Source organism: Sus scrofa, chromosome 8 (genome assembly GCF_054392235.1).
Source record: "Sus scrofa isolate SSC_HxYL_T2T_F1_AM1 chromosome 8, Sscrofa_HxYL_maternal_Yorkshire_Landrace_v2.0, whole genome shotgun sequence".
NCBI lineage: Eukaryota > Metazoa > Chordata > Mammalia > Artiodactyla > Suidae > Sus > Sus scrofa.
Genome location: NC_139390.1, coordinates 93926876 through 93944052, shown reverse-complemented (window position 1 = coordinate 93944052; position 17177 = coordinate 93926876). Strand labels below are relative to the sequence as shown.

Here is a 17177-nt window from a genome sequence, read left to right as displayed (position 1 = left end):
GGAAAAAAAGGTATGGGTCACACTTTTTTTTTCCCCGTCCCAAACAAAAATAACTTTGGGAAAATAATGAACATTCTTCCACCTCTGAACTTTTTCTATTCAAAAAAGAAATCAACTGAAAAAACGACACTTTTGTAGCCACTCAGTTGCTAATAATCTGGTCATGTATGAGGAGTAGCTATGTAGAAACAGCTTTCTAATCTTTCTTGCTGAAATTGGATTTGGGGTTGGGTTTTGGAAGAAGTATGCTCATCACTGGTCTCCCCAAAGCCTGCCCATCCCCCACATGGAGCACTACCTCCCACAGAGCCTACCCTGACCTCTGCAACCACAGTCACCGGAGTCTAGTACAGGACAGGTCATATCTTTTTTTTTTTTCCTTTTTTTTTTTTTTTTTTTTGTCCCTTTAGGGCTGCACCTGTAGCATATGGAGGTTCCCAGGCTAGGGGTGGCATTAGAGCTGCAGCCACTGACCTACACCACAGCCACAGCAACGCCAGATTCGAGTCACACCTGCGACACTCACCACAGCTCATGGCAATGCCAGATCCTTAACCCACTGAGCAAGGCCAGGGATCAAACCTTCGTCCTCATGGACAACAGTCAGATTTGTTACCATTGAGCCACAACGGGAACTCCCGAAATGAAAAAATTTTAATTATTTACCTAAATACATCTTCATTCTCCTCAAATATTTTCATTTTTAATAATATCTGAATACACAAAAGTGTTCTTAGAAGACTAACCAGTTTTGGCTTTTCCTTCATAGAGTAATAGCAAAAAAAAGGGGGCCTTCCCACAAATGCCGACTAAGTACCCTGCACTCTGTAAAGTCCTTACGAGTTTTTTCATTCAATCTTCGCAACTTGGAGAGGTAGATATAATTATCCCCATTTTTCAAATGAGGAAACAAATTCGGGTAGACCAGCTCACTAGATCAGGGCTCTTCTGCTTGATTCCTCGGGAAAAGCTCCCAGCAATCTGCCAAGCTCCCACCAAGACGTCAAGCTCCTACAGAAAATGAAGTGAATTCACCCCAGGCCACCTCTGAACTCTGCACAAGGGTAGCTCATGAATGGCCTCAAGCAAAATGAAAGCACAGAAGAAAGGCCATCAGGATCAGAGCTATTTCCTTGCTTCCTGTTGGAGGAAGGTGGCAGATGCAGCCCAAAGTGGGGTGGCTCTGGAAGTGAACTCACCTTGGCTTGAATCTCGGCTCCAGCCCTTACCACGGAGGTCACCTGGGGCAAGTGATAACCCTCTGTGCCTTAGTTCCTTCATAAATAAAAAAGGATTATAAAATGTACTTCATGGATTGCTATGAAGGCTACATGTCCAGTGTTGAGCGAATGGCAGGCATTCAGAATTATCCATCTCTTTCCCACTCCCTTTCTTCTTCTTATACGTCACAAAAACCTGTGCCTCAACCAGAACTGTTTCTTAGATTGCAGATGAATCTATTTGTTGAGGCTGGTTCCAACAAAAGCAATCTAGAAGGGACTTTTGCCTTATGTGGGAGGTTGGCATACAGGACTTCAGAAGTCTGTTCCAACTCCAATTTCTCTGAAATGTGATCAAGCACGTTCTAAAAACCAAACACAAGAACACCTGCGTGGACCTGTCACCTGGAAAATAGCAGCCACTGGGAGTTCCCGTTGTGGCGCAGTGGTTAACGAATCCAACTAGGAACCATGAGGTTGCGGGTTCGGTCCCTGCCCTCGCTCAGTGGGTTAACGATCCGGCGTTGCCGTGAGCTGTGGTGTAGGTTGCAGACGCGGCTCGGATCCCGTGTTGCTGTGGCTCTGGCGTAGGCCGGTGGCTACAGCTCCGATTCAACCCCTAGCCTCCATATGCCGAGGGAGCGGCCCAAGAAATAGCAACAACAACAACAACAACAAAAGACAAAAGACAAAAAAGACAAAAAAAAAAAAAAGAAAATAGCAGCCTCCTCTGTGGCTCCTCAGATGGACAGCCTCTCTTAGGTTATCTGATGAGTGACAAGGAGTCCTCTTAGCTGGATTCATTAGCAAAGCAAATCAACATCCGAAAATGACTTGGACAGAGAGGATGAAGTCATGGAGAGGCAAATAATATTTGAAATCTAACTGGCATGTTAAAGGGAAGCATCAATAATACTTTAAAAAAAGGAGTGAATGAAGTAACTTATCTCTTTCTCATAATCAGGCTAAAACCACATGATGTCCTAATATCCAAAGTCGATCTGCACTGAAATAGCGCTTTCTTGTTACCATTCAAGATGTTGGGAAATCCTGCTCAATTGTTTTTATATCCACAGATCTTGGTTGAAATGAGAACAATTCAGGAAAAAATACATTAACATGAACATCCATGAATCTGGGACTAGTATAAAAATTAGAGATGTGTATATCAAAGTATTTTGCATGCTAAAAATTTTATAATACCACAAAATACTCCAGCAAATCACTGATGCCAGAGGTCATCAGAACCACACCAACAAATCTTCCAGCTTCCTTTCTCTTCGCCATGTAAAGGGGTTTTATCTCAGGACCAGAGCAGATTTAGGAAGTTCTAATTACCTAATCTTAGGACAATCTTCTTTCCTTTAAAAAGGAATGGGGGTGGGTGAGATGGAAAACCGTAACTGCTTGAAAAGAATTTTAAAAATCAGGTCAGGAGTTCCTGACATGGCTCAGCAGTAACGAACCCGACTAGTATCCATGAGGACGCAGGTTCGATCCCTGACCTTCTCAGTGGGTTAAGGATCTGGCATTGCTGTGAGCTGTGGTGTAGGCCAGCAAGTGCAGCTCTGATTTGACCCCTAGCCTGGGAACTTCTGTATGCCGCAGGTGTGGCCCTAAAAAGACACACACACACACACACACACACACAAAATCAATTTTCTCATTCATTCCTCATTTGTAAGATAAAATACCTGGTGAAGGGCGAGTGGCCTGACTTTGGGTTTCCAATTTAACAAGCTGGTTGTAACTTAAGATTAGTCAACTGTTGGTTTCTGAAACCTACACCACAGCTCATGGCAATGCTGGATCCTTAACCCACTGAACGAGATCAGGGATTGAACCTGCGTCCTCATGGATGTTAGTCAGATTTGTTTCTGCTGAGCCACGATGGGAACTCCCATTTCTGTATTTCTTGAAGTTCTTTTTTTCTACCAATTATTTGCTATATATGTAACTTAAAATATTCTGTTTCTATCTTTCCAGGTCACTTTTCCTGAATATTTACAATTCTGAATCTGATCCACATCTGAATATTTCAAATTTGAATATTTAAAATTCTTATTCATTTATAATATTCAGTGTAAAGGGAAAAATGGATTTCAGAATTTTCCTGATATAAATTTATATTTGTTTGAAAGCTTCTCACAAAACACACACCCATGGAGTTCCCACTGTGGCTAACGAACCCGACTAGGATCCATGAGGACACAGATTCGATCCCTGGCCTCGCTCAGTGGTTTAAGGATTCGGTGTTGCAGTGAGCTGAAGTGTAGGTCGCAGAAGCAGTTCGGATCCTGCCCGACTGTAGCATAGGCCGATGGCTACAGTTCCAATTGGACCCCTAGCCTGGGAGCCGCCATATGCTGACGGTGCGGCCCTAAAAGACAAAAAACAAAAACAAACACAAAAAACCCACAAAAAAGCCCCCCCCCCACACACACCTAGTCTATGGCATAGATTGTGGTAATAGTTTCAGGAACATATATTGAACTCCAAATTCATGAAGTTGTATATGTTAAATATGTACAGCTTTTTTGTATGTGAATCATACCTCGATAAAGTATGTTAAAAAAAATCACACATCCAGGTTCAGGTTTTATATAAGATTAGAAGGCATCATGCCAAATCTTCTGTCATACACTGGGATTTTGCAAACACAGGCTCCTGTGCCTGCAAACAAACCCTCTGATGGGGACATAAGCTAGTACTACAGGATTGAACAACTTCTTTAAAAAAAATTAGGGGGGGAGGCTGCTTTCTTTTTTTTTTTTTCTTTAAAGACTGCGCTTGCACCATATAGGGGTTCCCAGGCCACGGGCTGAATCTGAGCCACAGACTAGACCTACACCACAGCTGCAGCAATGCCGGCTCCTTTAACGGACTGTGCTGGGCCAGGGATACAACATGTGCCTCTGCAGCAGGACTTTTTTTTTTTTTTTTTTGGTTCTTTTAGGGCCACACCCATGGCACATGGAGGTTCCCAGGCTAGGGGTCTAATCGGAGCTGTAGCTGCTGGCCTACACCACAGCCACAGCAATGCAGGATCCAAGCCACATCTGTGACCTACACCACAGCTCACAGCAATATCGAATCTTCAACCCACTGTGCGAGGCCAGGGACTGAACCCGCAACCTCATGGCGCCTAGACAGATTTGTTAATCACTGAGCCACGACGGGAATTCCTGCAGCTGGATTCTTAACTCATTGTGCCACAGTGAAAACCTCAGGCCGCACCTTTGTTTTGCAGAAGTTCCCAAGGATCAAATCCATGCCATAGCAGGGACAATGCCAGCTCCTTGGCTGCTAGGCTACCGGGGAACTCCTGAACAACTTTTAAAAACTCTAAGAGAAACTTTCTTAGTTTCTTGACTTCAGCCTTTTTGGAGGCATTTTTCCAGACTAAATCCTCCCGACTGGCTGTAAAAGCACTGAGTGCCCATTTTACTTTACCCGATACATCAGATCCTAAACGCTGGGAGCAGTAATGGAGAAAAATTAGTAGAACAATGTAAATTAAGGTACTGCTTCATGTCAGAACAACTGACTTCTCCGTGACCACATCCTGCACCCCACTTAGGAAGACCTAATAGATTCCACAGCCTTTATTTCAGTCATAAGATTCACTCATTAACTTTTCCACAAATCCTTTGAGCAGGTGTCTTATACCATGATCATTATTGGGCTTAAAAAGAAGGTGATGATGATCTTTTGAGAACCTGTCACCCCACTGCTTCATCCCATGTTATAAAAGCAATGATTCTGACAACCTTCTCCCCTTGAGGTCTTAGCCCCTATCTGTCTGCAGGGCAAGCTCTTCAGGTCCTTGCTAATAACATCACTCTTGGAGTCTACTATCCGACCTAAGTCTCTACAGATATTTCAGTGGTAGGTGAAAAATGAATGAATTAGTGCCTCCAAAAGAAAAAAAAAAGGCAATGAGTTTCTTTCTAGTCTATAGATGGCTATTGGCCTCACCTAGAGCCCTAGCTTTCCCTGGTCATGACCCCCTTGCACTCATTGCACGTGTAAGGCACACCAGGCCAATGGGATGAAAGTGGCCAGAGCCAGATAGGACTAGCTTGACACAGGGAGGGAGGCGCTTAGGAGCCTCAGGCCCCACTTGGCCAGCCTGGGGCCCATTCTTGGCACGCCAGTTCACTGTGTCACAGGTCTGTGAAGCAATCCTGTAGCCAACACAATATCCAAACCCGAGTTATGCTTGGAAAAGAGCATGACTCAGCCAGTACTGGGGTGCACACACTGGGCCCTGACAAACATGATTTTACAAGACTCATTATCCGAACGAGGAGGTGAAATCCATCAAAGACTTGTGTTGCCACCTAACCACCTTGTGCAAGATCTGCGCCCTGAATCTGGCCTGGCAGAGGACCTCTTGATGAGCACACCTCAGGGGCAGGGATGGCCGAGCTGAGTCCTAGGCCATGGCCATGAGGAGTGTAACCGAGCAGGACCCTATGGGGCCTTCCCAGGATAGATCCCTCTACCATGTCTTCTGCTTTAGCTTCTCTCTGAAGTACCTAGATAACGGCACCTGATGCATATTTCCTGAGTTGTTTTAGAGATGCTAAACCACCACCAGATGGAAGACTTTACTGGATGACCATGAGCAGGGAGCCCCCAGACCTACTGGTGCCTAAGGATGGATAATGTTAACCCCTGTCACACCGCCCTGCTACCTCACCATCAGAATTGTGCACAAGCTGATCACATACCTTCGACACCCCTCCCTCACCTGGCCTTTAAAAATGCTTTCCTGAAACCCAGCTGGGAGCTCAGGGATTTTGAGCACTAGCTGCCCTGAACTCCTTGCTCGGCACCTACAAGAAACGCTGCCCTTTCCTTCACCACAACCCGGTGTCAGCAGATTGGCTTTACTGTACATAAGCCAGTGGACCCAAGTTAGGTTTGCTAACAGGGGGTGATGTCCCAGGTCCCCAAAGCAGTACATGTGTATTGGGGTTACTTTGACTTTTCTATACATTGTCCTAAAATATCCACTTAAATCCTCTCCTTTATATTATTCCTCCAAATAAAGTAATTTGGTACCTACCCAACCCCTGCCTTCCCCCAAACCCCAAATAAAACCAAACAGTGGGTGCTACCTGCCATCAAAGAAGAAGAACTTGCCCCGGCCGTTCTTTTCTCCATGAACGAAGTTGCCTTCAAATCTGTCCGTGGAGGAGTAGGTGACCGTGCAGAAGCCATGTGGCAATCCGTCGTCATCCAGGTGCCCTGGAGAAAGGGAACCACAGGCAAACGTTCACATCCTCCAGCTCTCCGTCCATCGCACAAGATCAGGTGCTAGTCGTGAGTGCCCTGCACAGCCCAGGGCCCCTCCCCACCAGAGGAGAGAGCAAATACCAAGGTTTCTCTGCCTGCATCAGCACCACCTGCCAGGTACACCCTGGGCCACCACTGAGGGCATTAGACACATGTGAGAATGTGAACCGAAAACACGCCTGCATCTTACTGGGGATTGAGAGTTCTTCTCAGCAATGATTTCTGCAGTATGCGCTTCAATTTACCCAGGACTTCCCCACATGGTATTCAAGCTTGGAATCAGTGCCCCCAAACTCATGCTTAACCGAAATGTGGTTGAGATGGCACACTGTATTGGCAGTAAGTTATCAGGTTCTAGAACTAGGTAGACAATACGACTTTTGAGATCCTTATGTGGTAGGATGTGTAGCTCTGCTAGCCAGGCGCCTTCTGAAAATCCCTCTCAAACAACAAGAGATAGAGCCATGCCTTTCAAAATGCCCTAAATATTTCTCTACCTCATTGATCTAACACACGAACTCAGAGTCCTTCTAAGCTTAAACTTAAGCTTAGCCTTAAACTTACAGCTTTCCTTTACAAAATCTTTCAGCTTGGAATTTTCAGTAATCACCTTGTCATATACCCTCTACCCACTGTGTTGAGATGTACTTTATTTATTTTTTATTTTTTTGTCTTTTTGCCTTTTCTAGGGCCACTCCCGAGGCATACGGAGGTTCCCAGGCCAGGGGTCGAATCTGAGCTGTAGCCACCAACCTATGCCAGAGCCACAGCAACGCGGGATCCGAGCCTCATTTGCAACCTACACCACAGCTCACGGCAACACTGGATCCTTAATCCACTGAGTGAGGCCAGGGATTAAACCCGCAACCTCATGGTTCCCAGTCGGATTCATTAACCACTGTGCCACGAAAGGAACTCCTGAGAGGGCTTGTGCTTTAAATGTAGCCAGAAGAATCCACACTGCTATTTAAGCAGAGATTTTAAACATCAGCAGCAGTTACTACACTGTGATCTTTAAATGGCTGGTTCTTCTTGGGTCACCAATTGGTATATTCTAATACTGGTGTTTACAGTCAATATTTAGGTTTTTAATTACTATTCACATATTTCACAAAACCCAGGAGTCACCTCACTGGTGTCTCCCCATTCTGGTGAGCTAATTTTGCAGAGGTGGGTAAAAATGAAGGCAGCAGTTAATCTCCAGGCTTTTTCCTGGGTTAACGACCTGAGTCATGGATGAAAAAGGTATAAAAGCATTAAATACTGTGTGCAATGCAGGGACATTAAACACTTAAATATGGCTTCCAGATGGCTCACAGACATAAAAGAAAACACCAACCATACCGCCACAATGAATGCTTCAGTCTCCTAAAATAATTTCTTCTAAAATGATAAAGAATATCATCCCTTAGAAGGGAATCGTAAGTAAGCACGCGTATAAGGAACAAAAAAGCTCTTTATTTGTATTATTGATTACCTCAACATAAAATAACAATGAATAAATACACTGTTTTATTGCTACATCTGACTCTGAATAGAATGAGTTACCTAGAATATATTACAATAAAACATGGCTACTTAAATCACAATTAATAAGGTTTCTTTCTCTCTCTTTTTTTTTTTTTTTTTGCTTTTTTTTTTAAGTCTACGCCTGTGGCATATGGAAGTTCCCAGGTTAGGGGCCAAATCAGAGCTGCAGCTGCCGGCTGGCCCACACCACAGCCACAGCAACACCAGATCTGAGCCACATCACGGCCTATGCTGGATCCTTAACCCACTGAGTAAGGCCAGGGATCGAGCCTGCATCCTCACAGATAATAGTCGGGTTCCTTACTGATGAACCACAACAGGAACTCCAGGTTCCTTTCCTCTTAACACAAATTTTTTTCTACCAGAGGCCAGGAAATCAGTGGTTAGGAGAGAACTAAGCCACAACTGCTTTCTTCTTGCTCAAAATCCCCAAACTGACATAATTTAATGACACTTGAGTCATGGAAAATAATTTGGACAATTATTTTCTAAATATCTACTGATGACATTTCTCTCATTGAAAGAAATTAAATCTGCTTTTTCTCTTTTCATAAAAGAAAACACTCCATGTATCACTAAAAGCTTTCTTTTCTGAAATGTTGCTTAGAGTAAATTAAATTCAGCTATTAGTATTCCCACGAATTTAGCATTCCACCTTTGTTTTAGGTATAAGTATCAGATTCATTTCAGCTTTGTACTGAAGTATTTACTATTTTGTGGAAAATGCTTCCCCCATAGAAAACAATTCACATATTTAGCCTTTAAAAAGTTACTGTTTGATCAAAATTATTCTACTTTAGATCAAGAGAAATATTATGATAAAGAGGAACATTAAGGGGGAAAAGATCCAAGTAAATTCATTTCCACTTTTCCTCAGTTGCAATAGTTCTCTTCTCTTTCTGGATCAAACATTGCAGGGGCACCCTCAGCACTGGAAGTCAGATAATATCAAAAATTGGAAGCATCATAAAACACACAAAAAGCACCTGAGGGACAGTCCCGAACCCAATGGAGATAAAAGCAAAAACATCAGCCCTCCGGTGAAGGCCAGTGAAGAGGAGTCCCATGGCCTTCTTAGGGACAGAGGGGAACAGAAGAGCTGCTGAATGATGGCCGTTTCTCTGGTGACATGATGCGTTTATTTATTTATTTATTCATTGTGTCTTTTTGCCATTTTGGGGGCCGCTCCCAAGGCATATGGAGGTTCCTAGGCTAGGGGTCCAATCGGAGCTGTAGCCGCTGGCCTACGCCACAGCCACAGCAACTCAGGATCCTAGCCGCATCTGCAACCTACACCACAGCTCACAGCAACACTGGATCCTTAACCCACTGAGCAAGGCCAGGGATCGAACCCACAACCTCATGGTTCCCAGTTGGATTCGTTAACCACTGAGCCACGACGGGAACTCCGACATGATGCGTTTAGAAAGAAGGCATGACACTTTCCTGCCTTTTTTTTTTTTTTTTTTTCCTGTCTTTTTAGGGCCGCACTTGCATATGGAGGTTTCCAGGCTGGGGTCCAATCGGAGCCATTGCCACTGGCCTACACCACAGCAACTTGGGATCCAAGCTGTGTCTGCGACTTACACCACAGCTTACAGCAACGCCGGATCAAACCCTTGTCCTCAATGGATGCTAGTTGGGTTCGCTAACTGCTGAGCCACGTCGGGAACTCCTTCCCTGCCTTTCTAAAGGTAGTTTCCTTGCTGTGGGGAGGCGCTGCAGTCTTTTCTCAGTCAGATCACCGCAGAATCCTCTGGTTGGCTGCTTTGTTCTGTTTTCTTCTCCTCCTTCCAAAAGGAGGATGATATGATCAATTCTCACGATCAATGAAAAGGAGCTAAAAGCTAAAGGTTGCGATCATTCATGACTTCCACCCTGAATGTTCACTAGCCTGGAGTGGCGATCCTTGCAGCAGAGCTTTACATCTAAAACAACAGCCACAGCCCAACAAGGACAACTTAGAGACTTCCCAAAGAAAGAGCTGTCTGGAGGAGAAGAGACAGGGTTGCTGTGACCTCACCTCTGCGACCAACATCAGCGCTGCAGCAGCTTCTGGTACAACACTTGTTCAAATGCCATGTGGACAATAGGATCATGCAATATTTGCCTTGGCAGTAACAGTCAATTTAATGGAGAGGAAGACTGATATACAGAGAAGAAAGAAGCCTGTGTACCTGTGTATGCACCTGGCCCCAGGGTGTGTGTGTTCCTGTCATCTACATGACACCTCAAAGCAATCCCCCCAAGTCCAATCTTATAGACCAGGAAGCTACCTGGAAACACACTAACCCCTACTCAAGCTGCTAAAGGATGCTGAAGGGCCCTTCCCCTAATCTTTCAATCCCTTTTCTCCCCAGCTAAGGAAGGACAAACAGAACATCCTTTCTTCCCTGTAATGGTAGAAGAAGTGCCCTCCAAGGAGGTAGGTATGCTCAGGTTCCAGGCATACCTAGGAGAGGTGAGACACTTTTGTAGGTAAGACAGTTTTCACAGAACCATCAGGATTTTCAATGGCATCGCCTGGCCACAAAGGGCTGTCCTTTCCAAGTGTGACCCAACTCAAAGAGAAACACTAGGCCTCCTCTGCTCTGATAGAGGTCCGTCTGTCAAATGCACCAAGTCAGCCCAGAGCCTTCCAGGCCAGTTTCCACTCAGCAGAGGTTGAACACCAGGCCCAGATGACAAGGAAAAGCCACTTGAATGGCTTGCTCTATGTTCAGAAGGCTGTCCCAGCTCGGGTGGCTTACATCTGTCTGCAGCACAATTTTAAATATTTACAGAAGTTAGAGAAAGGGGAAAAATGTACCCATCTCACATGTCTACTCTCCCACTTTGTTCTAAAATCATTATCTACTGAACAGGCAGAAAGTTCTATTTTCCTCCTCAGAGCTTTTTCCTCAACCTGATGAAAGCCAGGCCTGTATTCTGTGCAGGGATGCAACTTCCCAGCAGAGGAAATTCCCTTTGGATTAGATACCCAGCTGCTTACTGCCTCAGGCTTAGTCACAGGAGATCTGAGTGTGTGAGTGTGTGTGTGTGTGTGTGTGTGTGTGTGTGTGTGTGTGTGACCCTTACATGCATTGTTGGTTTTGTAGAAAAGAACTACTTTTAAAAAAAGTAATAATAATACAAGGCAAATGTGTAGTTCCCTTGTGGCACAGCAGGTTAAAGATCTGGCATTGTCACTGCATTGGCTATGGTCGCTGCTGTGGTGAGGGTTCAATCCCTAGCCTGGGAATTTCCTCATTGCCATTGGTGTGGCAAAAAAAAAAAAAAAAAAAAAAAGGCAAATGTATTCCATTTAGCGCAAAGAATGTGCCTTTATGATGATGCACTTATGTTGGTGGTTAAAAACACAATTTGAGGGAGTTCCCTGGTGGTCTAGTGGTCAGGATTTGGCACTTTCACTACTGTGGCCTGGATTCAAATCCTTGGTCTGGGAACTGAGATCCCACATAAAGCTGCTATAATCCCCTCAAAAAAAAAACCCCACAATTTGATTTTTGAGAGTAATCCTTTGCAAGAGTTCAATTATTAGTTGTGAGGGTCACAGTTTTAACAGGAGGCCCCCATATAGAGGGTGCTATAGGAACACAGCATTTTCCCTAAGTTTGGGGCAGGAGCAGTCTTATTAGAGCCAGGCAGGATAAGATATTAGGGGGACCTTTAAAAATATTCTTTAATATTTTGAGGAGGTTGGGGCCATGAAACACAGAAATGTTTTCATTCTGGCTCCTTAGTTCTGGAGATTCTATTTCCTCCTTTTGATTATTCCTACTTGCTATCTCCTTTATGCTTGCAGGCCTTTCTGGGTTTTTGTTTTTGTTTTTGTTTTTTTCCTGCCTTCATACCCGCTATTGCAGAACCTTCTAGGGGCTCACCTTGCCCACTGGGACTGCCTGTTCATCCCTCAGAGGAGAGCCTGAACCCTCCCATGCCCGGCTCTCAAGAGCCCTCATGCCTCCGAAATGCAGTCCATGTTCTCTGGTTCTGCGAGCCTCCCTCTGTCTCATCCCCACTTTTCTCCTTGTCGGCCCTCTAACAGCAGAACAGAGCGACTCGCCTCTGAATATGCCTGTGTAATATTCCACACCTCTCCCTCTTCCCAAAGTTCCCCTCTCAACTGGACTCAAGTCCATGTCACCTCTTCCAGGAAGTCCTTCCCCATCTGCTCTCCCAAGCTGGGAGCAATTTTTATTGCCTCTCAACCACCGTCGCTCATCTGTTTAGATATGATATATTTATTTGAAACTTGATGAGGGACCACATTGTATCCATCTTTGTGTCTATGGGGAGGCAAAGAAAGAGACATAGTAATAAAGATTTCTATTCCCAAAGTTACACATCACTCCCTGCTGAAGCAATGAGCCTCAAAGAGTTTTTTTTTAAAAAAACCACAGCAGGAGCTTGGGTAACATTCACAGGCCCACTGAGACCCAGGGCTATCTTCCTAAGGGAGCACAGCCACCGCCACACCAGACGCTCCCTCCACTACCCACCTGCCCTTTGGGACTCATCCACCCCAAGCTTAGAACTTGACCCCAGCTACAGTTCCACCCCAACAGAGCAGCAAAATGAATATCATGTGACAAATGATATGAAAACTCAAGTCCTGAAGACACCCATTTCTTCCCCAGAGTAAATTTCTAAGGAGGAAGAATAAGAAGAAAAAGGATATCTCTTGCAGAGGCTGTAAGTTAAATTCTCTTTGCCCAAATACATTTGTCTGAAAGTCAGTGAGCTCTCTCAGAGCCAGCCTCTGAAGAGTGACTCTCATAAAGACAGACACAACCTTCAGCTGTGGCTTCCAGGCTCGGTCACCAAGTATTTCATGTATTTGACTGACTCACTAAAAATAAAAAAATAAGAAAAATGTAGGGAGACAGTTTGGTACAGTAGAGTGGGATTCTGGAGGGCCAAGCCTGTCTCCTACCTGACTGAGTGTCCTTGCATTAGTTCTTAACTTCTCTAAGCCTCCATTCCTGCCTCTGTAAAATGAAGATGAAATGAATAGGCACCTCATAAAACTGAATGGATAATGTATGTGTGAACAGCACAGAGCCTGCACACTCTAAGAGCTGAACAACCACAGCAATGTTAACTGTAGGTAAGATAATGAAATTACTGAGAATACAGGCTCTGTTTATGAAGAGAGGTAGGTTAATTGGTGCTTTAACACCAAGAAATTCAGACTAGCCTTTTCCCAGTGCCCCATCCATGGGTTAGATGTTAAGTAAACACTATGATAGACAGCACTTAAAAGGCCAAGAATGGCTGGAGAAAAGCCCACTTTTACACATGCATGCTCTAGACACTGTGAGTTTCAGCTTTGGATGCATCTAAGGACTTTTAAAGGTTCTGTGTTACTCTGGTTGTTTAGTGTTAGGTACAACTGAGTAACCATGTGTCCCAGATTGTTTCAGACATTCAAGGTTAAGCCAGCTGTCCCAGCATAGGTATTAAATAGCCACCCTTTTCATTCTCAAGTATATTTTGATTTTGGACAATAATGTATGCGGTCACCCTAGATAGCAAAACTTTTCTTATTTAAAGAACGTCTCTGCTTCCATCCATTGGGCAATCTCAAAAACAACATCCATAGAGTCCCAGAAGTGCTTGTTCACATTCTGCAAGGAGCCCAGGGCCACAGATAACTGGGCCTTATGTCTCCAAACAGCTTCAAAGGGGAGAGTGATTGATTTAAGCTAGTGAGCACTGCCTGTGAGCAAAGGTTTGCATTAAACGTTTACAAGTAAAAGTAAACTTTGATGAATGAAAGCAAGCCCTAACTATATGAGAAAAACATTGTTCAATTATCTTTCATAATATGAAGGCACAAGCAGTCAATAAATTAAATTTAAAGAAGGCTTCCAATCAATGTCTCTGGGCCTTGCTAAGTCCCAACATGGCTTTACTTATTAGAGATAAATAGTTCTGTGAGTTCAGGACATTGGGAAATTAAAACACCACCACCACCACTCCGTGAAACTGGATAAAGAAACAAGAAGTTTCAATCGTTACATTAGGACAGTTACATTTTTAAAGAATTCAGAAATATGATTCTACTTAATCTCTCTCTAAGACCTCGGGAGCACTGCAAACGGAGTCAATTATGTTGACATAAAAACTGATTTTTTTTCTCCAAGTAGCAATAACTATGCATCCGCCTCTGTAAGGTTTCCACTTTTTCTTTACCATTTATGTGAACTTGTTCATACAAATCAGATAGAAACCAGATTCAAACAAAAGCTAAAAAATATTTACTTAGATGCTTGGTTAAAATATTTTGGAATAATACCACGCAACATCGCAAAACATCACGACGTACTGTCGAGTAGAAGCAAATAAATACGCTAAAGAGTATTTTCCAGTATTCACTGTTACAAAATCATAACATCTCATGACACAAACAACTAGATTGTATAACGTCCCCACCTCGTTTTTTGGAACTAGCGAAAAGAAAGAAAGAAAGAAAGAAAGACAGAAAGAAAAAAAAAAGAGGTGGAGAAAGTCAGCAAAACAAAGTGGCGAGAAAAGTCGGGGGAGGGGCGCTAGAAGCGAAGGGGCGGAGAAACACGACACCCAGGCGGTGATATCACCCACAGCCAACTGCATGGAATTCAGAAAGTTAAGTGTCACCCAGCAATTTCGGTCCGGGCTTGCGGCGCGCCTGCACAGCGTGGCGGCGGCGGCACCCGCCTGGGAAGCAGGGAGGGGGAGGGGCGGTTTGACTGAGTTCGCTCGGGGGCAGCAGAGGCCAGGGCCAACCGCCTCCCGGTAGGCGTGCGTTCAAGCCCCGGGTCCGGAGCGTCGCCTACGGCCCTGCAATGATTTCACTGTTTCAGAGGAGCGACCGCCGGGCCCGAGGCTGCCACGTGCCCCGTTCGGCCCCGTGCACTGCGTCGCGGAACCGACCCGGACGCGGCCGCGGTCACCGCGGGTCCCAGAGGCAAGCGAAAGGAGAGGGCTGGCGACCGGAGAGGGGCTCGAGCTTGCCAAAACCGGGCAGGGGGATTGCTCCCTGGAGACCGCCGGCCGCAGGGGGGCTGTCCTTCTACGCACCCCCACCTTTCATCCCCCAAAGGGGGAAGGGCCGGAGCGCGGGGCACGTTTCGCAACTCCGAGGGCGGATGCAGGCGGTGGCCGGGCGGGATGGAACAGCCCTGCCCGCCGGGGGACCCCGGCCCAGCCGAGCCCCGTTCCCGGCCTGTGCCCCTCCGCGCAGTGCGCGCTCCGGCCCGCGTGGCCGTGGCTGTCCGGCCCCTGCTCGAGCCGGGCAGCGGGCCACCCGCGGAGGGGACAGTGGCGGCCTCGGGGCCCTGCGCCGCGCGGGTCGCAGCCCGCCACTCCTTCCGCGTTCCGTGCCCTCGGCGCCTCCTCCCCCGGCCCCAGAGAAACGCTTGTACCTTCCACCGCCTCCTCCACCATCTCGTCGTCGCTATCCATGGCGGCTGGGGACCCTGCCCAGCTCGGGGCCGCGCCGCTGCCTCCCGTCCCTCCGGGTGCTCCCGGCGGCTGAGCGAGCGCTGGGGCTGAACCCTGCGAGTTTAGAGGAGGAGGAAGAGGAGGAGCAGTCGGGGCTGGCTCGCACTGCCTCCCCCTACAGCCCTTTCAATTCCTTGGCCTTAAGCTGCTCCGGCAGCAGCCGTCCCTCCTCCCTTCGCCCACTTGCCCCTTGCCTCCGAGGCTCGGGGTGCCGCCGTGGCCGCCGCCGCCGCTGCAACTTTCTCCTGTAATACCCCCTCTTTGTTATCGAGCAGCTGATCCGCTGACATCACCCAGCGCCGGTGCGCTCCCTCCCTCGTTGATTGACAGTTCCCTGTCCCTTCCCAGAAGTAAGGCTTCTTAAAACGAAAGGCGCTCCGAGTCCGCGCTGACTCCGTGCCCCAGCCCATCAGCCCCCGGGCCCAGAAGGGTTTATCTTTTGCTTCTGAGCTGCCTGGTGCGTTCCGACCGCGCCACGCCGGGCCTGGGCTCGGTGGGCTCCTCGCGAGCGCTCGGGACCTCCAGGTACCCGCCCTCCAGGGGCTCAGAACTCCCGACCTCCACCTGTGCGGGGGACCACTTGGAAGTCCGCGGGCAGTGCTCACCACCCCCACTCCCATCCCCCGCCCCTTGGACAGCCTCCAAAGGGCAAGGGAAGCTAAGGCAGCGTTCCTGACGCTCCAGCGCCTTAACTTCCTTCTGCTCTCGCCCTCACTTCACCCTCGTTTGCCACCCGGAGCTGCACGAGTGCGGCACGCACGGGAGCGCAGGTGTCCCCCGCGTTGCCGCATCACATCCGCGAGCAGGTTTCCCAGACACGGGGTGGGGGTGACATCCAGCCCAGATGAGGTTCCAACCCTAGTGCGCTGCGTCCTCACCCTCCTCGGGACCGTCAGGCGTCCTGGGTGATTCAGAAATTCACCAGATCCAAATGGCAGCGTTCTCTTTACCAGGCAGGAAACAAGCCGCGCGGAAGGCCCGGCAGGTCCCTCCTCGCGGTTGTGGTAACGGAAAAGGAACCACCGAGTGGAGCTACCGGGGAAGGACCCTCTGTCTGGCGCGCCTCCTTCTCGCGCCTCTCGCCCTGTACGTGGGATGTCCCCAGCCGTCTCCCTGTTCCTCCGAGTGCCAACCCCTTCACAGATTCGGGCTCTCGAAGTGGAGAACATCACAGGGCGCCCGCTTCCCGGCCGCGCCACTTAGTGTCATTATGGCGTTGCCTCTTACAGGTGGCGATAAAGGGCGGCTGTAAATAGCTGGTTAAATGGATGCAAATGTACACAATGTACCGTGGAATTACCGGGTGCCGCTCTGGGCATCCGCCAAGAACAGCTACTGCACGGAGAGGGCGGGGGGATAGAAGGGAGCAAGAGAAAGTTGTTTATTTTGTTTTCTGAACAGCAAAAGAGACTTGGGGGATTTCAAAGTACTTCCAGTACCGGGAGACCACGCCTTGGTTTTGGCTTTGGGCTTAAATGCCAGGTATTCTTATCCAGTGTTGTGAGTTTCTCCTTAAGTTCAGTTTTTGTTTTTGGTTTTGGTTTTGGTTTTGGTTTTGTTTTGTTTTGTTTTCCTCTGTGAAAAAGAGAATCATGTTAGGAACATTTGTCCTATACTCTGCCAGGAATTTCAACC

The 17177-nt window shown here is 47.0% G+C and overlaps 1 protein-coding gene across 2 annotated transcripts in view; it reads right to left on the bottom strand.

Moving 5' to 3' along the window:
• SETD7 (SET domain containing 7, histone lysine methyltransferase) overlaps positions 1-16559 on the bottom strand; it is a 48767-nt gene extending 32208 nt beyond the window's left edge. Inside the window, exons 1-3 of one of the 2 annotated variants that reach the window (XM_021101559.2) lie at positions 15737-15808; positions 15464-15596; positions 6347-6476 (exon numbers count right to left, since the gene is read on the bottom strand). In XM_021101559.2, the coding sequence (XP_020957218.2) occupies positions 6347-6476; positions 15464-15503 (170 nt within the window). In that variant the 5' untranslated portion in view covers positions 15504-15596; positions 15737-15808. Of the gene's footprint in view, positions 1-6346; positions 6477-15463; positions 15597-15736; positions 15809-16420 lie in introns of those variants that run through there. The other variant, XM_084972869.1, reaches the window with a different exon arrangement.
• Positions 16560-17177: the final 618 nt, after the last annotated feature.